The 26,121-nt window shown below is 39.3% G+C and overlaps 1 protein-coding gene across 2 annotated transcripts in view; it reads right to left on the minus strand.

Annotated features, from left to right (window-relative positions):
- Positions 1-908: 908 nt before the first annotated feature.
- Positions 909-26,121, minus strand: part of fgf14 (fibroblast growth factor 14) — a 46,443-nt gene continuing 21,230 nt past the window's right edge. Inside the window, exons 2-6 of one of the 2 annotated variants that reach the window (XM_085920854.1) lie at positions 19,379-19,489; positions 16,658-16,761; positions 4,808-5,006; positions 3,117-3,221; positions 909-2,418 (exon numbers count right to left, since the gene is read on the minus strand). In XM_085920854.1, coding sequence (XP_085776980.1) covers positions 2,240-2,418; positions 3,117-3,221; positions 4,808-5,006; positions 16,658-16,761; positions 19,379-19,489 — 698 coding nt within the window. In that variant the 3' untranslated portion in view covers positions 909-2,239. Of the gene's footprint in view, positions 3,222-4,807; positions 5,007-16,657; positions 16,762-19,378; positions 19,490-23,557; positions 23,751-26,121 lie in introns of those variants that run through there. The other variant, XM_085920855.1, reaches the window with a different exon arrangement.

The raw sequence follows: 26,121 nt of genomic DNA on the forward strand, positions 1-26,121 counted from the left end.
TGTTCCTAATACTCCTTTATAATCGCAGTAACATATTTGCTACCTCTCCCAGGTCCAAAAATATACTGCACACTCTATTGCACATTACATAGTAAAATTACAGCACTCGCTCACATAAATAGTTAATGTGTTGTATGCGTGTACATCAAACAAACTGTACAGTGTCGACAAACCCTTTGCATATATGTCTTTTTTTTCTTTTTTTTTTTAATGTAGCGATACATACCAACAGTTGGTGATAGACATATCCTACGTTACATGCAGTTCGTCGACACCTCTCTCCACCATGCAAACAATGGGACAAAATGATCATAAACAAGATCGTGCAAGTACAGTACGCTGAACAAAATGAAGTTTGACATCACACACAACCCATATGAAAAATATGCAAGAAATGAAAGAGGCTAAGTGAATCCAAATACATTTTGACAAGGGAGCCATTTACAAATTTGAAAATTGCCTTGGACTTGCCATTGAAGTTGAATTGAAGGGAGCTGGACTTTGATTGTTTCAAAGTTGAATAGAAGTCCCGAACAATAACCAGGAAGAAGTCATTTATTTTCCAAGTCTAATAGAAGGCAACTGGACTGTCTTGTTGATGTGTTAGTGGAATTGAACTAGACTTGCTTTTGATTGTTTCAAAGTTGTATAGAGTTCCAGGACAACAACCAAAACGTTGATTTGCTGTCAAAGTTTAATAGAAAGCAACTTGGCTTTGTCAATATTTCTAAGTTGAATTGAAAAATGAATTTATTTAAAAGAAGTAGTCTACTGTACTTTCCCTAGAAGTTGAATACAAGGCAATGGAGTCCAGTTCAACTAGGAAGAAGTCTAGTGTCTTGCAAAAATTCAAGTCAAGTCAAGTTTATTTGTATAGCCCTAAATCACAAGCAGTCTCAAAGGGCTTCACATAGTTCCTGCTACGGTTGTGAAATTCTATTCCACTTCTAGTTGAGTACAAGGGAACAGAAGTTCTTCTTAATTGTTGAACAGCCGATACTTTGTCTAGTTGAACGGGAGTCCAGTTCCACAAAAAAAAGGTCTAGTTGTCTTTAAAGTGTTTTAGGAGGCAACTAAAATTCTTCTAGAAGTCCAGTTACCTTCTCTTCAAATATGTGAATTGCCATGACCTGGATAACTGAGAATTTACACAGACAAATGCATTTACAACGCTTTCCAGCTTTTGCATCTATTCATACTAACAAATCAAAACTAATGTCCTCGATCAGTCATATTTTGTTAAGATAAATGTAAAAATGTGACATTTCTCAACCTTAAAGGAAGAGAACTAGTCTGAAAAGCCCAATCAAAGCAATGACAAATGTCAAAGATTGGTCATCATTTGCTAACAGTCATGACGAGAGTAACAATGTGAAAGTGCAGAATAGCTTGTGAGGGTGCCGTAGCCTGCAACATGCCCATGTCAAGTCCTACACTATGTATATCCCGACACCTCTGAAAGTACATGCACGTGACTAATTGAGGGTAGACAAACCTGCAAAAATGACATCAAGTTAAGACTTTTCAAAGGAGTAGGAGAGCAGAGCGGCGGTCACGCAAAGATCTCAGGAGGGTTCAGAAACCAAAAGCTATCACAGTGAAAGCGTTGATGAGTTAAGAGGACTTTTCCCAGAATCTTCCTCGTAGGTGTTGGGGGGGGGGGGGAGCCTTTGGTCATTTCAGAGTGAGCAGGGTGAGTCTCGCTATGCTAACAATGCTACGTGTCCTGTAAATGGATGGGTGGGTGTTTGGGTGGGCGAGGCACCTTTGGCCCAGTGGGGACCGGGAACTGGTTTTTGTATGCCGGTAAAATCGAGTTTGAAAACAGGCATGTGATAGGCCAGAATGATCAGTACTGGACTCTGCATGCTGAGCTAGGACACGATTCCTCTTAAATAATAACCTACTTGTTTAAAAACATCTTTTGAGTAATACCACCCCCCTTTCACTCCATACTTTTATATTATACAATGAAAATGGTACAATATATATTACGTTGTTGCAAGAGAGAGACAGAACACAAATCAACTTTGCCCATGCTTTAATCGGTAGATGCAGCTGGTAAATGTTGAAAGTGTTGTGGATGCTGCCGCTGAAGGGCTGCTTGCCTATGTCGTACAGTTTATCTCGGCAAAGAGTCTCGAGCCTAAGATGTTCAAGAAGCCGTCAACGGAGGCCCACAAGGCCGAGGGATATTCCTACAGCCCGCGCTTGGTAATAAACTTCAAGAAAAATAGATTTACCAGAGAAGGCGGAGCGCTGAACTAAAGCTTGGTGGGACTTGTGTGATATGTAGACAGCATTCTCGTACGGCGCTTTTCCCACCCACATCCCTTTTTGCAAATGTGTTCATGGAGAGCCCCGTTGCACTGATTGTTGCAGTGGTGGCAACTAGCACTCCATCACTGACTGCAGGTGCTGGAAGGTAAATGAAAAGCAATATTTGATCATTTTTGTATGCCTGTATGCAATTGGTTGCGTGTGTTTCTGGGGCCAAAGTGGAAAGTTTGTGACTGGTTCTAGAAAAGGGAAGAGAGGAAGGAGAATATACTTATTAAAAAATAGAGGACAGTCGTCCACATATTTATTCTATCTATACAGCCGCTATCCCAGAACATAGCTGGTGAACCGTGGTATAGAAAATAGGTCTTCCTCTGCAATAGGGCATCAAAGAAGGGAACAAGGTGTTTTTTTTTTTTCCTTCGTTTTTTTTCTATGAACCCTCAGCAAGCAAAGTGGCTGTAAAACAAACGTTCACACCACAACCTCACAGTTGCAGAGGAATTTTTAAAGGCATTCCAGGATCAGAGAGGTCAGTTATTGTCCTCCTGTACTGGGGGGAAATACCCCACCACCCTACCAGGACCCTCCCCCAGACTCAACCTAAAAATCCCTCCACCAGACAGCTGGAATAAAGGGTGAGGACAAGGCAGAGACAAAGTTGGAGGAGCGGGAGAAGAAACGGAGAAAAGGTTCGCCCGGATCCACCGAGGAAAGACGCTCCAGCGAGGGGGAAAAGGCCTTCCGCCATCACCCCGGCACACAGCAAACAGTCAAGGGGGGTGAGGTGGGGCGTGGCTATGTGGCGGGCTTGTCGGGCTTGCTTACAGGTTTACCTCCGTTCATCACCACAGGCTCACTTGTGCTTTTACTTGCCGGGACCGCCACTTTGGGCACCGTCTCTCCAACGTCGTGCAGGGATGGCTCTCGGTACATTGCAACTGGGGACGTGTGGAGAGATTGCATACCGTTAGTACATTTGTCAATCAAACACAACTAAAATTAAAGGAGAAAATTGGTGTCACATTCATTTTTGTGCAACTAGAATCCAGACCCCAAGTCGTAATACCATATGTGATAACAGAAATATGCCTCCGTAGTTAAACAGGTTAAACCCTCAACTGTCCCTCAAGATATCAGAAAATCTCAGAAGACTTCAACATATTGGGTATTAAGATTTACACGGTGAAAATGTCAATTTCAGGAGATCCGGCTTCAAATCTCATTTGGAAAATCTGTAAGTGCATGTTCTCCCTGTGTTGCTTGGCTTTTCGCTGCGACTCGACTTAATTGTCCATGTGAAAGGTTATTTGTCGGTATGTGCCCTAGGATTGTCCAAACCCTTTTGGAGACCACTGGTGCATGAGAAGGTGGATGGAGGAAGACCTAAAATCTAAAAGGAAGTTATCATTTTGACCAGTGGGTTGACTGTTACATTTATTGGCCACAATGGCAACCAAAACTAAGAAATAGGACCACTGCCAAGTTTTTTTTTAAACCAGGTGCATATGCCTGTGCCTCTGTCAAAGTGCTCAACTTGATGATTTTGTAAAATAAAATACCAAGTCCCTAAATAGGCAAAAATTCTAACAACAAGATGTTTGAAGAGCATCTTCTCAAGTGGAATCGGCGCAAATATTGAGACAGGAGAAGTTACAACTGTAAAGAAAAAGACCAGTTCCAGCAGTTCTACCTAAAGTACAAATTGACTCATGCATCAAACGTGCTCTGCATAACATTTCTGCATAACATTTCGCAAAAGTAATGTCTGGACTATAAGACACACTTGAATATAAGCCACACCATCTAAAATTAAAATATATTTGTTCATAAATAAACTGCACCATAGTATAAGGTACAGGTGGTTTAAATGAGATGTCCTCATTTCTATTACCTGTACTACCAAAACAAATCCTCTTGAAATATCATAAAAATCATGAAAAATCCATACATGAGCCGCAAGGTTCAAAGCTTGTGCAAATAGTAGCGGCTTAAAGTCTGAAAATTACAGTAATGAGGGAAAACATTTAAGACACCAAAACTGCTTTGGCACACACAGTCCAAGCACCCAACATTAAAAAGCAAGCCTGTTTTTTTTTTTCAAACAACAAATATGACCTTGATGGGACTGGCTTGTTGAAGAGGAACGAGAGCAAGCCTCCCACTTATCAGAACAACATTCAGCGTCATGGTGAGGTTCTAATCTGAACATTTGTTTCTATTTGTTTTAATGCCAGTCTGTCCAATACAGTATCTCTTTTACATGAAACCTGTGGCACCAAAAATATATATGTATACATTTCTTTGTGTCGAGCAATAACCCATTAAAATATGGATAAAGCAAATATTTTTTGTGTTTGTTTTGTGACCCTCGTGAGCATAAAGTGCTTCAGATAATGGATATGTGGATTTCTGTAAACAGTTCAACCTTGCTCTAATGAGGTGCTATTTTTCAAAAGAAAATGGCGGATACTTTGCATTGAATCTGAGATGCAGCTAATGTTGTGACTTTCAAACCAAATTGTACCTTCTAATGGCTTAGGCAGGAAATGAGCGGCTGGTTTGGTTTTCTTCACTCGGTTCCCCTTCATGGCTTGACCCTCCTTATTGAGACCAAGGAACCAGGCCCGACCCGACTCCTGCTGTCGGTATAACATGGATGAGTAGATGACGTAGTAGTTCTCGAACACCGACTCTTTGAATTTGCACTCTGCTGTGAAGAGCTCCTGCAAAGACAAACACACACACGAAACTCAATTTTTGGTTAATAACAAAAGACAAACATGACATCCATTCAGGGAAATATTGATGATCGACTGTATTTTTGCCTTCAACTGAGGTCAAAGATGCAATGAGTCACTCAATGTTGAGTGAAGCAAAACAGTAATAGTGAAACGGTTTTCTAACTGCCACGATGAGCCAGTGCATCATTTGCGATGTACAGTATGTCACGCTAATTAAATCAGATTCGTGGGAAATGCGACTCTCGTTCCTACTGAGATTGTTAGGGGACCAGTCCGGTGTGTTCATTTTGCCCAAACCACCTGGGATAGGCTCCAGCTTGCTCACAACCTTAATGAGGAAAGGAACGAAAGAAAATGGATGGATATTGTTCACTAAAGTGAATATTTTTTATTTATTTTTTTATCCTTAATGTTCCTCACAAGTTGAATGCACAAAATAGTTGCTTTCTTCTTAACAACTTGTTAGCGTCGCCTCATGGGCTCTTGCGCAAATGATGATAGAGCTAACCAAGCGGTTCCTCCGTCCTCCTTCCACGCCTCAACGTGGCAAAGACAAATGAATCCAAAAGGCGCCATATCTCTTCTTCGCTGTCACCCATTCATCTCCGAGCAGAAGGGTAATAAACTCGTTTCCACGTTGTCCGCCCCTGCTCGGGCTAAAAATAAAGGGCCGCATCGGGGTGCGTTAATCAAGGCACTTTGGGCACATCTGTTATGTGAAAGTCACACACTCCGGCTGGCTTGCAAACTACTTGAATTATCGCGTAAAAGTTAATTAATTCGTCAGGACACTGAAGAGATCAACATGAATGCTGCTATTGAGGCAGTTTTTATCTGAATTTGTGAAAAGGTCATCATCACTCTTTGTTTGATGGATCAGAACAGAGCAAATAGTGAAAATCAGATGGTTGATAGCGCAGCAATTTTGTGTGGGCCCATTTTTATACACCGGCCAATGCATAAAGTATTCTTTGATTATAAATTAACACAATATTACGCTAACATGGTTTAATATAGATGAATGAAAGTACAAATACATTCATCCCCGCTGACCCCTCCTCTCCCAACATTTGCTTTTGAGTTAATAATTATAACTACCGTATTTTCTGGTTTATCAGTCACAGTTTTTTTTTGATAGTTTGGCCAGGGGTGCGACTTATACTCAGGAGCGACTTATGTGTGAAATTATCAACACATTATTATATTTTTTCACATATTATTTTTACACTAAACTGCAAGAGAGTGCTCCAGGCCTGTGGAATAATTGGAACAGCAACTGACAATGAGTCAGGGGTGCGACTTATACTCAGGAGTGACTTGTGTGAAATTATCAACACATTATTATATTTTTTCACATATTATTTTTACACTAAACTGCAAGAGAGTGCTCTAGGCCTGTGGAATAATTGGAACAGCAACTGACAATGAGTCAGACGTAAGCAACGTAGAAGAGGAAGCGCCGCATCTTGTACTTCCGGAGTTAGCGGAGTTGTTTATAAGTGACACAGAGGATGAAGATTTCATTGGATTGAGTAATTTGGAGTGACATGGATGGTTTGGTAAACTTGTTGGCATGTTATTTATGCTTTAGTTATCTGAATAACTCTTAATATGTTACGTCGGGCAGGTTCTCAGTTCGTTGTTTATATGTCCTGTAGCGTTAGCATACCGTACAATTCTTCAGCCTGTTGTTGCCTCTATTCTATTTTTATTTTGAATTGCCTTTCAAGATGGCATGTCTGTCCTCAGTGTTGGATTTCATCAAATAAAAATCAGAGCTGGGCTTTTCATCTAGAGAAGGAACGGTCCGTCCGTCCGGGACCCATGTTGCGGACAAAGGATGACACAGTTAAAAAAGTGGACGTGGGTTTTAGTTGGTGTCTGTGATCATCCCTATCCGAGTGAAAAACTTGACAGTCCGTTTCAACACACTAAAATGGAAGTCTGCCATAGATAGGGATTTCCGTGTCCGCTTTGTCTTGCCTGTGTAATCGGTACGTTCAGACTGAATGTGACTCGAGTGAGGTAAAGTGATTTTTCTAAAATCCAATTTCAAACAACATTGACAAAAGTACATTGGACTACCATCTGGTGGTCATTTTGGGTAACAGCAGTGTTTTTAATTTTTGGGGGGGAAAAAACAAAACAGGTGAGCGTACCCGTAAGTGCCCACTTGGGGAAAGTATAAAATAGTGGTGTTAAGTTCCATGTAGCTTCATGTAATGTGATTTTCTTTTGGGGAAAAACTATGAGAATAGAAGGTGCTCTAAGCACTTAAGTGTTTACTAAGGTCTCCCTACAGAGTGACACCCCTTTTACACTGACCCAGACAGTGTGCTTGACTCATTCGACACAAATGCAAAAAAAACCCTCTACTTTTCATATCGGATTAATTTTAAATCAAATGTACGTAGTATTTTCTTTTGGATGAGTAGCTCAACTCATAGAATGAATCATGCTATCAAACAATAGCTGAACAAAGACATTTTTTAACAACCCCATCTCACCGGCAATAGTTCAAAGTACCTGTTTTAATCTTTCACAGTCTTAAATTAAAAAATGTTGGATCACAAAGACTCCTGCATTGCCCACCCACCCCCCGGTCCCTTTTGGTGTTCTTGGGAGCTGACAGTGGAGCAGAGGCCATTTCACTTGAGTGCGTGTCTCCCAAAAGCATGCGCAAGCACTCTGCCTCAGTGCACCAGCATCGGGCGAGGACACAGGAGGATTCCCTCCCGACACTCGGCCTTCCTTCAGAGGAGATGAGGTGGCATAGCCACAGCATAAAGATTGAATGATTCAAACAGACAGCACAAAAACAAGCAGGCTGTACAGCCACGGTGCAGCCAAGTCAGGTTCTGTCTCCAGTCATGGTGTAGCCCTGTGCTTAAAAGAGCTGGCTGTGTGATCATAGGCTGCCATTTGAGGCATCTTCAAGACGAGACAAATTTTCAACCTGTTTGGGGGTTTTTATCGCTGTGATTTATTCTAAACTAGTTCTCCTTTTTGCCTTCACTACTTCTAAAATAATGAGTGCAACGAACATTATTTTGGTCTACATCTCAACATTACTCTGAGTTTGTTTAGCTATGACCCCAATTTCAATTTAATTTGGTCTAGTTCATTTTATACCACGGTTTATTATGACAATTCTGACAATTCTACACATTCCAGTGTTAAACTTAAACATTACACTCCTGTTCAAAAGTTTGGGGTCACGTCGAAATGTCTTTATTTTTCAAATAAAATTGCTATTTTTTCAATGAGGATAACATAAAAATAATCAGAAATACACTATACATTGTTAATGAGATAAATGACTATTGTAACTGCAAACATCAGGTTTTTAATGCAATATCTACATAGGTGTATAAAGACCCATTTCCAGCAGTCCTCCAGTGTTCTAATGGATTATTGAAAACCCCTTGAAATGTATTGTGCAATTTTGTCAGTTTTTCATGGAAAACACTTAAGTGTCTGGGTGACCCCAAACTTTTGAACAGTAGTGCATGTTCTGATCTATATCTGTATCAAGGTTTTGGGGTTAGATTGGGGTTAAATAAAATCAATCAATCAATGCAATAGATGAAAGATGTCAAAATAACTCCCAGCCTGCTGGTGCACACATTCCACTTTATACATTTCTTCACATTCAACTCGCACAAGCTGTCGTGTCGGCTCGCTCGCAGCATAGAGGAGGGGGCTCACTTCAAATGTTCATGCTTTACAGCTTTTCTAAAGCTCTCTCACACTTATTGATTATTTGCATCTCCTGGGGGAGGAATTTTCATAAAATGTTCCTTTCAATTCTGCCATGGAAATGGGGAAAAAGAAAGGATGGTGGTGGTGGTGGGGGGGGGTGAGAGAAAACTACAGCTATTACACATCAGCAGGCGAGTGGAGAGCTTTTCTGTCACTGTAAAAGAGTCCCCATCCTTCACACACACCCACACTTTGATCCAAGCGGCTGAGAACAGCATGAACCAGACAGCAAAACAACGCGAAGCCACTGAAAGGTTTGAGCCGTGGTAAATCAAAACAACTCACGTACGTAGCATGCAGATTCTGTAACATATTTAATCTGACTGCAAATGGACTCCATCCATCCATCCATCCATCCATCCATCCATCCATCCATCCATCCATCCATCCATCCATCCATCCATCCATCCATCCATCCATCCATCCATCCATCCATCCATCCACATTTGTTTGAATGCAAACATCAACATTTAAGCAGAGCAAAATCCTTGATCCATGGATACAGGTGTCGATCACTGCCGGGCTTCAACCGTGCCTCACCATTTACGACTCAAAACGCAAACACTTCCACCTCTGCTCGCTATTTATGACCCATGTTCCACTCTAATTGCATTCCCATTGCATGAATGTCAAGCACCGTGCAAATACAAATTGCACATTCGTTGCCACAAGAGCAGCGTTACTGTGAGTGAGTCGCAGCAGTCTGCAGCAGCTTGGAAAGCAGCAAGTTGTCTCCAGACCCCAATTGAATGTCTGACACTTAGGAGCCTGTAGTCATAATTGCCAGTATTTAGTGGCATTTTGGAGGAAAACTGTAATTACTAGTAGAAACTAACACTTGGAGAGATACGCAATTCTTTCTATAGATTTGATGAATGTTATACAGATTATTTTTGGAATTTTGAAAAGGTTTTGAATTGAATTTATTCAATTTGGTAAAAAAAAAAAACTTGTTACAACAAACCCATTAACAATTACGAACTCCTATCGCTATGCAATTTCAGTTCTATTGAACAAAAAACAAAAACCTAATTAATAGGTCACACAAATGGATTTAGTAATTTGCAATTTGGTGTACAGATTTGGTAAAAAACAGTTCTCAGCTTTTGGTATGATAGTTATCAAGTCATCGTTATCTGCTGTTGTCTATTTTAGTGAGGTTGAGGTACCTTAAACTGTAACTCTGAATTTGCATCCCCTTCATGAAAAAGTCCTGTTTTCCTAAATGTATTTACATTGTATTTGATCAAAGAAAAATCTGTGCATTTAATCCTTGATTAATATCAAAGGAAGGGTTATGCCATCCCGTTTCTATAATCCGCTTTTAACAATGAGCTTTGGTCTACACTCCACTGATTAAATATCCCGTCTCAATGTATCCGCCTGCAGCATCATTGACACATACGCCAACTAAGACCTGGCTGTCTGTCTGCTTTACGCTTGTGGTTTTACTGGAGATTTTCCCGATGGACGAGGAAGAGTCAGCGTATGCTCCAGCTGACATATCAATAGTTGGCAGGCCCAGCTGACGAGACTGGAAAAATTATGACTGAGTAAGGATAATATTGAATGTTAATTTGTTTGAATTAATGATTTTTTTTTTTAATTGTGTATTTTCCAAGACTTTATCATGGTAAACAGTAGTATTGATGGTTTTATTTTTTGCCATGTTGCTTTTAGGAGAACAGTGGAACAGTTTTGAGAGTTAGTGTTTCGACTGAGTTTTGTTGTGTTGTGACTTTCATCATACAAAAGCGACAAACTGGCTTGCTGGGAGCTGAGCTGGCTTGAATCCAAAATATTTTATAGTGGCATTAACCTTTGGAACTAATTCTATATATACCACACAACCTTCCGTTACTGTACAACTATAGCTGTCAAAAAAAGCAGCTTCAAGTCGGCTAATTCTTTCTCTCCGCTTCAATGCTGTCTGTCTGTCCGAGCGAGTGTGTTTGTGTGTATGAGAGATCTGTCACCCACAGCGCCGAGCGTGTTGATTGACAGGAAGCAGCGCAACTGAATGCTAAGGATGTTTGTACACAAACACACATGTAAATGACAATTTAACGAGTTTCATTATATTTTTCAGCCAATACAGTAAGAAGCTAGAGATTGTTGACAAATCTTAAATGTATGCTGAGAATAAAAACAACTTCCAAAGATAACACAGAGGACTTTTGTCTTTTTTTAAGTGTCGGCTAAAGAACCCTGCAAAGTGGTTTAACCAATCACTGGAGGGAGTTCAACAGGAGAAAAGCTCTATATTTGGTGCTGACCAGCTTTGACGCCTACCTCTGACCTTGTTGCTCATTAATGCATGAGGCTGCTCCCCCGCAAGCCCTCACGGCCTTAACTATTTCTGACACTGCATTAAAGGTAGAAGAGGGCAACAATTTGGATATAATGAGCACCCCCCCACTCCACTTGTCCATCCATTCTAACACCACTACCCATGGTACTCCCCCTGATAGGCTGGTAATTACGACTTGGAACAGCACACTTATGAAAACTGTAGGAATAAGAAAATATTATGGTCTGCACGCCTTTCACATGTTCTAGTGAGTCGGTGGATTTGTTAATAAAAAATAAATAATTGTGCTAATAATGTGCACAGGGATCTATTACGGCCATGTTACTTAATCAACAGCAATTGGCCTAAGTGAATATTAGTCCAGAGAGACAGGCCTAACCTAAGGTGTTTAAAAATAAATAAATAAATAAAGCTGAATATAATGAAGTACTGGTGTTTATTATTTCCAAAAATTAAATGCAGGTTTTGATTTGGATGACTTTGCTAATCGTCGCAAAAAAGTTGATATATCCATGAAATGCGTTGTTTAGTTTTGGTATGGCTAGACCGGTTTTCATCTAATATACAGTTGACCTTGATTTATTTTTTTTTCTCTGAGATGATGAAATGTGGTGTGTAGCATTATTATGACCAATCTCAATTTGGAATGGGGATCTTGACACCTTGATTTAGTTTTGATTAAGAGACAGAATGTAAAATGTTGGCAAGGTATTCTGATGAAATTTGATCGGTTTTACCCAAAGGTAAATCGGAAGCTTTGGTCTCAATCTGGAATTAAAAACACTTTTTAAACAAGAAGTGGTGAACGTATTTCAATCCATTTCAGATTTGGAACATTTACTAAAAGACTCTTTTTTACAGTTTTTTTTCTCTGTTCTGTTGACACCATTAATTATTTTACCACTTTGATAAGACAGACACACCAGGGACTGGATAATATAGAAGTGGCCACGACTCAATGGCTTGCAGTGTTGCATGGGTGCACATTTGCATTCAACAGCGCTGAAAACAGGTTCATGCAAAGCCATCTGTTTGTCAGTGACACCATACACACATATACACATATACGCACACACACAAACACACCTTCACACTTTACACTAGAGGTGTCTAAGTAGGAGGTGCGACACTTGTGTGAAGATGAGAATTTCCGTCTTTAATCTGTGTATGTGGACCAGGGGCTTTTCCTAGCCATACATTGTTTTCTTCTTGTTTGTAACCTGAAAAGTTTCATTCAAGGAGGGATTATGTCGTTATTAACATCACCATTGCATCATAAAGAAATGCAGCACAATGCTAAATCTACCAGAAGGGTAATAACTAACGCCATGTATGCCCAGGGAACTCTCTCAACATGTGGTAAGACTCAGTTCAAGAGACTGATTTTGCCAATGTACGTACCGCTGTTTTGGTTAGCAACAGAATTTAACTAGTCAGCTATTGATGTGTGATAAATAGAAATTACAATTACTGCCCTTTTTTTTCAAATGGGAAAAGGGAAGCTCATTACCTTATGAAGTGTTATTATACACATTTTAGGGAATCTCAATTCTCCAATATCTGCAGTTGCGTGGCCACAAACAATGAAAACATGTTTTATGATCAAATATTGACATCTTTTTTAATTCAAACTTGACATCCAAGTAAAGCTTACTCAAAAATAATGCAAGTATTTTTTTTTCATCTGCTGTCCTTTGTTCATATTTTGAATAACACACTGGTAACTTCACTTACAAGCACTTCATTTTACAAATTATTTTGAGTTGCTAACTGTACATTGATCAATGTTTTTGTTTTGCGTAATGAGCTAATACAGTAATGCACTTGTGGGATCTTTAGCCAAATTACAAGTATATTAAACCAGTAGATTTCTTCACAATCTCATTTATTGTTTCATTGCTTTTAGATTTATATCTTGCAAAACAGTGCTAGTTTCCTTTAGTATAAACATATGACTAAAAATAATGTGGTGCGTTCTGGGAAACATTATTGGAAACCAATTCATTTCAATGGAGAAAATTTAGTTACGAGCTTTGTAAAAAAAAAAAAAAAAAAAAAAAAAAAAAAAAAAAAATTCAGCATGTAAATCAATGCACCACTGTGGAAGAAATACTGTCAAGATTCATAGTTTTCATTTGACAGATTGTGATGTGCTAATATATTCTGCTGCCTGAAGCTTTCATAGTACTGTAGATGCCTTCTCATTTTACACAGTTGACAACCCAATAAAGCTAAATCAGTGCCCTCCGTCCAGATTATGAGTTTCTTCTTACGTAGGATACAGTCGCTCAAAGCGATGCCACGAGTTAGTTTGACAATCAGGAAAAAAAAATCACGAGCAAGTGCACGGTGCTGATAAGCCGAGCCTGCGGAAACATTGCCGGTCAAGTGAGGCAGGGCGAATGTAGGCGCCAACCGTGAAATGTAACTTTTCCACACGATACATGAACGAGCCGCTTACTGAACTGAGAACAACAAAGGAAATTATTTGGCGCATTGTGTTTTTGTAATTGTAATGTTAAACATTAAAGCTGCATGCATTTTTTGAAATCTCTCATTGATTGGGCAGATCTTAGAAAAAAAAAAAATGTCTCCGGTAACGTGCACACAAAACATTTGCTAATCAGATTGATTATCATGAGCAAGTTTTATTTTTATGTTTTTGACATGTTAAGAGCTAAATATCCATTCTGAATGGCTTCAGTTATTGCATTGCTGATTCAATGTGTCATGAAGCACTTGAGGCAAAAGGGAGTGCACGACTTGGCTGTTGATTGTCACTCAACTAATTTCTTGTCTAAAGAACATGAGCCGTGTGAAGTGCATCACAAAAACAGGAGTTTTTAATGAATGGATTGATTTTGCCCTCAAGGGATTTAGTCAAATGATCCTCTCGCAGAGACGAAGACATCACTTGTAGAGACTAACATCCTCATAGAAACTCCTGGGAGTAAACTGTGGTTCTTATTGAATCTCAGAGGGAATGTTGCAGGGAAGCAGAGAAGATAAATTAGCCAACCGTCCATTAGTTTATACAGACCAGAAAGGCGTTCTGTGATTGAACTCCGCTTTTGTTCCGAGCTGCTTCCTTTGTGCCGGGCCGCTCGGCCGCTTTGATACCAGTCGGAAGCACTGTGCCCAGTGGGCTTTTCACACAAAAGAATATGATGCACAACCACGGAGCATTGAATATGTTCGTCATCTCTTTCCTAGAAAAGATCATGGCTCTGTTAATTCACTTCTTGCGAAAGTGCGTCATCAGCCATGAAAAACTGAGCGAGTGAGTCCTGCTACACTTGACCTTCTGAGGTTTAAAGAACTGAGCTTGTATCTGCAAATTTCAAGCTTTTCTGTATGATTTGTTTTTTGTCATTTGTGATCAAATGTTTTGGCGTCAAACCCTGTTGGACTCAAAGCGAGCCAATCACAAGATCACAATATAGACAAGTAACCATTCACACTTCTGTTAAAATTTATGGACAATTTTCTTCCATCCGTCCATCCGTCCATCAATCAATCAATCCATCCATCCATCCATCCATCCATCCATCCATCCATCCATCCCCTACCGCTCCTACAACGGAGAGCTTCAGCAGGGAAAGCCAAACTTCCCTCTCCCCAGCCACTTCTCACAGGGCTTAGTGGTTGATTTTTTTGGAGGACATAAGTCACAATTGCAAGTCATAGCCATCAAATAAGTCACAAGTAACTGTGTCAAATATTCAAGCAAGTCAAATCATATGTACATATAGTATCAACTTAAATCTATATAAACTTAAGTCAAACATTTAGAGATACCACAATGAGTCAGACATGTTTTTCCAAAACATGTTTACCACACTCCAAGCTGCAATAAAATAACCTTCAGAGCCGTTTCTCTCAAAATGTAAGTGCACTACCTTCAAATACAACTAATGGGCACAATTAGAAGGGCCGGTCTGAAGCTCACCAAGTGATAATGGCAGGAGAGGTTGTACCTTCCTTACGGAGGAGGATGAAGAGGATCTGGCAAGGCTGCCATTTACCCCACTAAAAAGAGCCTGTGGAGTGGGCGGCTTGATCACAACCTCCATTAGCAAGAAGAAATAAGCAGCGCATGGATCAGCGGGGCCACACATAAGGAAAACAACGCACTGATCCTCACTTCAAATGTGTCTGGAAGTTAACAAGCACAAACGTCTACATCACAAGAGGCTGTGTTGAACTTCAACAACAGGAGACCTTGCACTCACTGGAGCTGGGCTTCAACATCATTAAGTTTCAATTTCAGTTTGAACAGGAATGAGGAATTCCAATCTGAAAGCACCTTTTAGACGCGTATCACTCTCACTCTCTAAGAAATTACAAAAATGTACATAGTCTATTTTGATATATTTCAGTAGGTAACAGCACATACATTTTCTCTTTGTAATGTTTGTTCATCAATATATATATATATACGTATATATACACAACCATTCACACTTGTACTGCCAGCATGGAGGTGAATAAACCACTACCGTCTTTTTAGAAAATATTCTTCACTCATCGAAAGATTAATGCACAAGTGCAGAAAATACAATAAAATGTAACGTTGGCTTCTTTCTTAAAAGGAATGAAATCTCTGGGGGGCATTCAAGCTGAACAATTTGAGCACACATTATCCTAATGGGAATCCCAAACCTCCCCCTAAATGCAATTATTCTCTTGCAAATTATTGACTTTTTTCCCTGTGTTCAGGCAACCTGATTGGAGCCACCCTTGAAAGATCCATGAATCTCAAACTCAGTTTACAATTATGTAATAGAGAGGGAAGATAAAACTGTTTTGTTATTATTTACCTCAGGTTACAAATGAAAAAAAAATGTTCTGACCCTCCTCTATGTAGGTGTAATATGTAAGTGATTCATTCAAGCCACAGAAAAATATTATAGTTACCATATTTTAATCATTGTTAATAGTCAACAAATGTTTATATATCAGATATACAAGTAAACAAATTTCGATATTTTACGCCGATTCCAAATTAGCCCTACTTCTTTTTTCTTTTGCACATCAGATTTTCGTAACAATAATAATGATATAAAATGTAATTTATTTAGCAATGTTTATGAATTAAAGGTTTGGGTTCAGCAACAGGTGGGTTGGTATTTTTGTTTGAAATGTTCTAAATTACAATGCATTGTAAGAGCTGAACGCTTTTGTCGGTCAAACAAAAACAAATTAAATCATAAATCTCCACCTTCCACAATGCAGTGCAGTTTTTGCATTGCATTGTGGGCTTTAGTAGCCAAGCACAAGAAAAAGCATAAAATTCTGATCTTTCCATGGTCATGCCAAGAACCCTTTGAAACCTTGGGGTATATTTTTATCATTACTGTACTAATTATGAAATCTAAAGACAAAGTAAATGGGATGTCATAATGCTTGAATGAAATGTGTTGAATGATTTTTTTTTCATTCATGGGTGTTTTGATTTTTTTTTTTTTTTTTTCACATGATTCCAATTATGACAAAATATCCAACAGAAGTCTAGCACATTTCTCAACAATGGGACATATACAGATTTGTTTTTACTTACTGATGTGTAGAGATGACCCTCCCCGTTCATGGCGATGTACAAGCCCGTCTTCACAGACTGGATGGCGACGACTCGGAGGCCCACGGGAATGAGGTTGAACAAAGCTGAAATATATAAAATATCAATGAAGAACCCCATATCTAGTTCTCAACTGATGGGAAAGCAAACACATGGCTGCATATTTCCGATGGGATCTGAATGATAAGCTAGCATAGCCTCAAACTGCACAGAACTTCCTGTGAGTTTGTTAATGTAATGGTTACTGGTGTATCTGGGGCCCATCATGGATGCATGGTTGATATAATAGTCTTGTAGTTGCTGTAATTGAAGACATGTGGTTGCCCGTTAATGGCCACTGCTTGTTATGGTGAAAAACAAGAGAACATTCAATGTGATAGTACGGGACATTTAAAAAGGGTAAAATGGTAACATAAAGTAAATAGAAATACAATTTTGTCAATAAGGTTTTTGTAAATTATCAATGCATTTGGTTGCTAACTTGCTTCCTTGTTGTTGTTTTTTTTTTTTAAATCAGCACATGCAAATAAATTTGCATTTGTGACTCACCTTTGCAGTTTTTATTTTTATACTTTCGACATTAACAGTGGGTAAAATATTTTTGAAAGAATTATTTAACATTTTTAAACTATTTTAAAAGTGAAATTATAACCAAATACCCTAATATGAATCATGTCAGTTCCAATTAATTGAATTCAATAATTACTATACTTAATTTTCTGGCAATTTTTCCTTTTAAATGTTTGAAGGTACATATAATTCAATGTGTCTACACATGGACGAACTTGGGATTGAATACACAATTCTAATAATATTAAAAATATCCTGCATCGTCAATGTCAGATGGGACTTTTTAACCTATGTGAAGTGACATGTGCCAAATCGCATCTGGCTGCATACTAATGTGAAGTGGCACTTGTTAGCAGCTAGCAGTCAAAAGAAGCAGCTAACCTAAAGCTACATTGCCAAAATCAGCTATTAATACCCCCCACACCCCCTTTCCCGCATCAGTCTGTTCCCCGGGCGACCATCCGTCTCGGAGGTTTCAGCATTTGTGACCCGTAAGCATAAATCAAGGTTACAAATGCTAATGACCTTAAATACATTACAATTTCTCCACTTAGTTAATTTATTTAAATTCAATTCATGTGCTCACGGTTGAATAGATTTACCCTTTCCAGTACAATTTACAACGGAGTGAAATCCGATTCTATGATAAATTGCGCAGTGAATAAAAGTTAATAGAGGTTGCACTTGGAGTTGATTATTTAAATTATCCAAGTGTCATTAGCATGCTGTTTTCTAGACAATGACACCTAGTTTGCTTTTCAAACCTTTGGGGAAAAAACATTTGTGACGTTTGTCATGACCTCCTGTTGGTATGCCTACTCTTTAGCCAGCATAAACAGCATGACTGGCCTAACATGATTTCATACTTACCAATTTGGGAAGTGATGATTAGGCTGCATAAAATCTGCATAGCAACAAGTACCCCAGGAAACCGTGTCATCAGTACAATTTTAAATTGATTTTAACTGGTCTATAATTATTTTCACTGGAGTACTAACAGTTGTGAATTCTGCCTGGCAACATGTGGCAACTCATGTCTGTCTGGCTTTCTGTTCCTGTTCCTGTTCCTGAAACATCTTTGTCATTTTAACAGCCAAGTAGGCCTGGCTTGCATCAAACAAATTTTACTGGACTAAGGCCAGTTATGACTCTTTGAGGTGCCTACCAACGAGATTCTATGCAAAGAAGTTTTTATGAATTCCTGTTCTTGCACAATCAGCTCATTCAATGTCTGTACTGCAGGCCTATGACAAACATTGAACTTCAATTCTCAAACCATTGTTCTCCACAAAAACTGTCAAGGAAAAAGTTCAATATTAAAACAGCCAAATGGGCATGACTGGCATCTTTTTTATGATTAATTCTAATTGGGCTGTAGGGTAGTTTTAATTAGTTTTAATTGTTTTTTAGAGCAGATTTTATATACTTTTATTAATGTCTATATTTTTTAAATGCTTTGTTTTAGTTTTGTTCTTTTGTATTTTTTTAAATATATGAAGCATCAGTTGAGTGCAAGCAAAAAAAGGTCCCTATGCATTGTGTAATAAAGTAAACTACGATCCCCAAACAACTGGTTGCCCTTCTTCAATAATATGGACATTAATACAAATCAACTCTGAAAGCAAATGTGAAATCCTAATTGAAACCACAGGACATCTATGATTATATTTAAATATTGTAAATTTTACAAACGTCAAATCTGCTTTTAGTTAGTTTGAGTTTCATAAGCACTAGTACTTGTTTTAACCCTAACCCCAAATTCTATATTTTTTAACTATAATAATCTTGTGCAGAACAATAAGTTGCAGGTCTAGAACAGAGTTCCTCACAAAAGAACACCAACTGACACTACTTGGGGAACAACTACGCACTCAGAGGACGAATACTCAGTGTAGGGCAGCCATCAGCATCGATTGCTTGAGTCCGAAGGACAAGTAACATGATTAAGCAAATCTAAGAAATTATGGTGGAAATTTATATTGAAGTTAGATTGTGTAATAAAACATCAATGATTTATGTTTCCGATGTGATGTATAAAATCACCACTCCCAGAAACCAGGGAGAATAAATGACAGCTTTTTCTCCATATAAGAACAGCAAGCAGGAAAGCTAGAGAATGAACCCACTACTCACAGGAATTACTGCTGTCATCCTTGGTGCCATCAAGAGAGCCATCGGGATTCATTTGCAAGTAGTAGCCCTGTCTGCAATATAACCTGGTCACTATACCCTTGAGCTGGGGATCTGCAGGGAGGGAAAAAAAAAGTCAAAGATTAGGTCAAACTAAATGTACCACATGTTGAGAAATTTAGATTCTGGGATCGCCTGATTGTCATAGTGAACCCAACATCTCCGCCAAGAGCAGCTTTTTGTACACCATCCACATTGAAATTGGTCACAAGCCTGAGTAAAGAAATACATTTAATAAAACTCAAAGATATTGAAGATAATGCTGGGAGCTACGGTATGTGAGTATGGATTTTTTGGTGCCTTCATGTGTGCATACAGCTGGTGGGTCATACAGGATCAACATTACTCTTATTGCACAGACAGCCAACAAAGTCTCAGAGGAGGTGAACTTCACAGGAGCGTAACCCGACCACCATGTACTGGTGTGTGTGCACGTGTGTCTGAGGTATAAAAAGTATAGAACATGGCCACAGAGGACACAAAAATGCTATTTTCCCCTGCTGTCATTGTACAGCCCAAGGCACTTTCTGGTGCTGATATGTTGGCTGATGACATTGAAACAGTCTGGAGACCTTTCCCTTGCAAGGAGATAAGGTGGGCAGCCGAGTGGGGGAGTATTCATCGTTCAGCAAGCACAACAGTGTAGAATTTGCTAATACATGTCATGTCAAGGAAACTGGAGCTTTATATCAACAATAAAAAAATATACCCATCACAGTCAATCTGCACACTTTTTTCATGTTTGACAAAACACACGGACAATAAAATTTGGAAAGTACATTAAGCCATACAATTAGACCACTCATGGGCTTCGAAGTCAGTTGTTTGTATGAATGCAAAGTTGTAAAAACCTGACATGGGTGGACTTGTATGAAAAGCATGCATTGGTATTCATGCTGATTTGAATGAGTTATACATTGACATAAATGTTTTTTTGTACATTTAATGTATTTCACTATGTGTAGTAAAGAAGTTAGAAAAAAAATATATAGAATGAAATAATTTAGAGATCACACATGAGAAATAAAATCAATGTCTCTTAATTTTCTTTTTTTTTTTTTACTGTGCTGGTGGCACATCCATCTTGCAGACATGAAAAAAAAAATAGCTGATCAAGGTCTGCAGCAGCAACAGTCGCATCACAAGCACCCATCTTAGAAATGAGACGATAGAGAACGTCAGCAAGCTCCTTTTGCAGCCCTCTGCTACTAGCTGGTGCCCACACGCCTGATACAAGCAACCTGTCGCACCCTGAGATGGATCAGAACCGTTCCCATGGCGACAGTCCAAATACACAAATTATCATAAGAAAAAAAAAAAAGATGAGTCACTCTTTCATCACCACCTCTGATATATTAGATACATAAATAAGTGTTGTATCAAAGACTAAAAAATGATGAACATTCTACTGAAATACTCTCTTGGTTTGTTAATTAATCAGGATGTATCTTACAATTTATTTTTTAGCATCAAGTGTCCTTGACCACACTACATCCCAGCAAAGTTCTTATCGTGAAATATTCCAGCACACCTGAACAGAAGACTACAAAACACAATAGATGTACAAAAAGACAACAAAATTAACAACCAAATATCCTACCTAATATGATAAATGTGTTTCATTAATACATGCAAGGAAACACACAAAAACTAATACATAACATTAAAAAAAATACAATACAAAAAAGAAGTGAAAAAATCCCAAAGTAAAAATAAAGTAGAAATTGCAATAAAAGAAAACCATTTACAATTTAATAAAAGACAAATAAAACAGTCAATATACATCATCAACAAAAAGTCACAAAAATCTTGAATTTATCCACAATTTAGAAAAATAATTTCAAATGCTACCATTAAATAATGTGTCATCGTAGGTAGTGTGCCGGATCAGTTCATCTGTGTGTATTTGTGTTTGGGGATACGTCTGTTTCTAACATCCCTCATGGGGACCTCTTGTGGTCCGTGGACTGAACATTAGGTCCCCTATAAAGAAAACAATTAGAAATCTCTCAAGCAACTTTCCAAGACATGCCAATGCAATCTAGCTTCTGCCCACTATTGACAATTCCCATCAGAAATCTGCCGTGGCTACACAACCATTTTGGAAATAGTGACAAGGTAAGCCATCTTATATCACATATTTGCATCTGTCGTCTTTTTCGGAGGTCGAGCAATTTATTTTCCAATTTCAGATTAAACCATATTCTATGTCGCATGTGGTTATTTGTCCTTAACCAAAAAGAAGCATGAGAAAAATGTATAGAAGAGACAGTATTGCTTGTACCTTGCTCCAAGCCTTATGCTATGGCTCGGCACCTTAGGATCAATGTTATGTCACCAAAGCCGTCAGCTTCCCCAAGTGGACACCGGAACAAAGTGGCTCCATTATATGTGTGTGTGTGTGTGGGGGGGGGTTTAGCACATATTGCCGAGGTTGTGAACTCGTGCAATTTACGACACAGCCTTAAAACATTATTAAATGCATTGAGAAGGTCTTGCATAGTTGTGCCCCCACCCGTACCAGAAGAGACCCACATGTTCCAATGACAAGGGTTTTTACTTCAACAGAGAACAATTTTCTCACATTTGATGAAGTCCATCAATAATTATGGATGGTAAATTGTGGACAATAGCTGTTTATTGATCTTAGATTTGACCTCAGCAACCACAGATCCCTTGGGTCAGTTTTCTGTTCAAATCCAGCGTTTTTTCTAACGTTAAGGATGATGTAACCACTGACCTCAGCTCAGGAAAAGTGTTTCAGATAACCAGTACAATGTTTAGGATTCTTAATATCCTTGTGATGATTTATACTGGATGTGAACAAGATTTGGAGCTACTGCTCAAGCAAGGAAGTTTACATTACAAAAGGTAATCTAATGCTCCTATATATATTTTTTGTGAAGTGCTTTGAATATCCTCTGGCAAATATCTTTCTTCGCTTAACACAACCTAACTCTAGTGTATGAACAACAAGTAGAGATTGAAAACTAGGTTATCATGTGAACATGCAGAAACACAAACACACACTAATGGAGATGGGTGAGGCTTTTGCACTGAGGTGACAGAGGATGAGACCAATCTGCATCTGCCATTTCGAAGCACCCTGACCCGTCTCCAGATGGGTTCCCTATTTGACATCACAAACACGTGCAAAGCACATCGACACATATAAACACATTTTAATCCACATGGGGTCTGTAAGGGCAACATCTGATCCCTAGCTTCCACCATTCCAACAAGAGGACACGGAACATTGCAACGTCAACGGCAAAATGGTCCTTGAAATGCGTAAGTCAGAGAAATAATGCATGCCCGGCGCAACAGGGTCCATATCTGATGAAAGTTAACTATGTTTATCCGAATAGAAAAATATTCAGACTGATTGAGCTGTCCTAAACACATCTCTTGACAATTTCCCCCATGGAGCCGTGTAAGATTATTTTTCCAGGTGAAATGTTTGTGCAAGTACTCAATAACATTCACAAATATGGCGATACTTCCTCAAATATGGACGACACCAGAATATGTAAAACTATATTTTGAAACAGTTAGGGGTGAAATATCTTACATGAAATTTTATATATAAATTAGATGTATTGCACTTTGCATTACAGCAATATTAACACTAACCAAGTCCTTTTTTCAGATATTGTAACAATACTGCTTCTCACTGAGCTTCCAAATCAGACATTGATATGCTTTTGCAATACAACAGTAAAGATTTACATTTTTGAAGGTAAAATGTAACTTTTGCTTAGTTTATTATTATTGTTAGTTGTTAAGTTAATTAGACAAATTCACTTGGTCAGCACGGTTTTACTTCATTAGTTAAACATTGTGATTTTACTGCTATGCATGTTTCATATGCTCTATAGCGCATCACATTATTGTGATAGTACTATGAAAATATTGCAATAATCGTGTATCTATAGTTACTCTGCATTCCCTTTTTCCCCACCCATAGCGTGGACCATGCAGGACATGACAGCTCTTCACATGCGGCAAACGTGCTCAGTGTTTTATCACCTTTTTACGCACGCGCCAAACGCATCGACGTGATCATGTGTAGCTTGGAAAGGGAGTGGCAATCAACCAGTGGCTGCGTGGCAAAACTTGCACCTTGTCTCCGTAGCCTGCGTTTCCTGAGGCCAAAGATGCGCACTTTAGAGAAGATGTCCACCAGGTTGCCGTTGCACAGCCCCTTGTTCTTGTTGGGGCTTCTCCGACGCCGGTTGGTGGAGGGCCGGTCCAAATGCTGCTCCCGCGCCTGCCTCTTCTGACGGATTAGCCCGCTCGCGATGGCAGCGGCCATGGCTGGTCAATATCAGCCTTTTGCCGGGAGGCGCACCGGGACCGGCGGTGTGGGCACGAAACGGCTCCCCTCCCCGGCCACCGGGTCAGGGTCCCGGCATGGTGACGGCGTGAGCAGTCCGCTCCGGTCCAGTATAGTGTGAAATGTCACTTTATTATTTATTAAGAAGAATAAGAAGTCTCTTTGCAGTCCAAACACCTCATGATAAAAAATAAATTGGGTTGATGATCATCCAGGAAATCGTGCGTAATTCCGCATGAATGAAGAAGGAGGGGAAACAGTCTTGGAGAACACGCGCTCCCTTAAAAGACGTATCCAATACAATACTTATATTCACATTTTATAATACTAACAACAAAAATAAGAAAAGGTCCAGTTGCGTCTTGCAGCGTGCTGAGAGGCAAATGCACTCTTTTTTTTCCCTCCTTTTCACCAGCCGGGCTTGTCCTCTCTCCTCCTCCCAGTGTCAGCCGAATGTGCGCGTTCACGCTGCTGTTTAAGTGACGCTCGTGCATGTGCACACAAAGAGCATCTACGCGGATTTAAAGTTTGTTCCATAGCAATACATCCTGTTTGGCAAACTTTTACGGTAATGCATTTTTTTTTCAGACGTTCGACGAAAGTCCAGATGCGACAGAACCACCGGTGCAATAAAAAAAAAGAAAAACAACAAATAATATAATAGGACCACACAAGCTGAGGCCAAACCAGTACTGACGACGTGTACACAGCGTGACAGGCTACATACTCAAATGTGTGCGCAAACACCGGAATTAATGTAACCCTGGAGTTTAAATGAAGGAGCGCTTCTTAGGATATACCGGAAGTCGTTACGTAGACTAGTGCAATCAACAAGTCCCTCACCCCGCGCTCCCCCTCCCCTTTCGTTAGGAAATGCTTGAACAGAAGGAGATATATTATAGTGGTGGAGTTGCAACTTCAGATCAGCAAGCCAGTCTTTGACCAATTGATGCGCTTTGTAATAGTGTCGAGATTCAACTAGCTCGAATACAGTTGGAAAAATACGTTAGGCGGGATTCTTGAATAGCCCCCAAAATGACCTTCATAATAACAACAAAGGCTATTGAATGTAGTCCAAACAGTTTGGATTATAAATATTGTATATCAAAAATATAATAATATGACACAATGCGATTACAATTGACTATTTCTGATGAAAAATTGTAATTGAATTCCGTGATTCATTCTAAAAAACAAACAGAGGATGCCCAGTCGTTATAGCCTTTAGTCCGACCATACAAAAAGCCAAGTGCGTTTTCAGCACCACGGACAGCGATAAAAGCACAGAAATGACACTACAAGCCCTATTCTGGTGCAAAAACTGGCGTAACCAGCGCAAATTAGCGTGTTTGTGATGCGCTCATCTGGGCACCTGCTAATTTGGTGACAAAATAGTCTGCACATGGTAGGTGGATTGACATTTTAATGCAGTGGCAATGGTTTGTGAACTTGCACTACACCTCACTGGGCATTTCTGTCTCATCCGCTAGAGCTTCTGTTAACTTGAAAAAAAAATGCAGCAAATTTTTAGACCGAAAAAAGCAGATATACTTCTAGATGCAGACAGTCAAATGCTTTTCTGGTGTATTGATCCCAGGTGCAGACAGACAAATTGCAACTCCACGGATGTGAGTGGTGAAGGACATTGTGGAGGCTATTTCATTCATAAACATAACACATCCTGAACCATTCATTGAATGGATTATAATCTCATTATTATCAGACTAACTGATCATCATGCAACTATATATATATATATATATATATATATATATATATATATATATATATATATACACACACACACACACATTCTCTGAACACACACTGGCAGGGGAAATACCAGCATGGCAGCAAATCACAGGCATCCATATTAAAACTCGAGAGAGCCATCTGCTGTTTGTGTCTGTAATTAAAACCTCTAGGCTACAAAGGCGGAGGACGGTAGAAGAGGGTTGTCCCTGTGGGTCTCCACATGCACCTGTTGAATCCAGCTGTTCATTCATTTAGAGTCATCCATTCTCATTAGGGAAAACATTGTAGTTTCTCTATAAGATAGATGGGATTTGGAAAAAAAAATGCATCAAGCTGAACATGCTGATGAGGGGATTAAAATTCACACAAGCAGGCTTATAGTATAGACAGCTATTCACGTGTGAGCAGTGAACTCCACTTCACTAAACACGTGCAGCGATTTTGATGCGGCATCAATTGGAAGATGCAGTAAAAGGCTGCAGCCAGCAGCGGACACTGTCAGACCGCGACAGAGACACTGCGTGCACAATCTATTCATCTAATCATACCGGGACAGTGCTCTGCTTGAGAAAGCGGAGCTATCAAGCTGAAGCCT

Source organism: Syngnathus leptorhynchus, chromosome 9 (genome assembly GCF_054491065.1).
Source record: "Syngnathus leptorhynchus isolate UIUO chromosome 9, UIUO_Slep, whole genome shotgun sequence".
NCBI lineage: Eukaryota > Metazoa > Chordata > Actinopteri > Syngnathiformes > Syngnathidae > Syngnathus > Syngnathus leptorhynchus.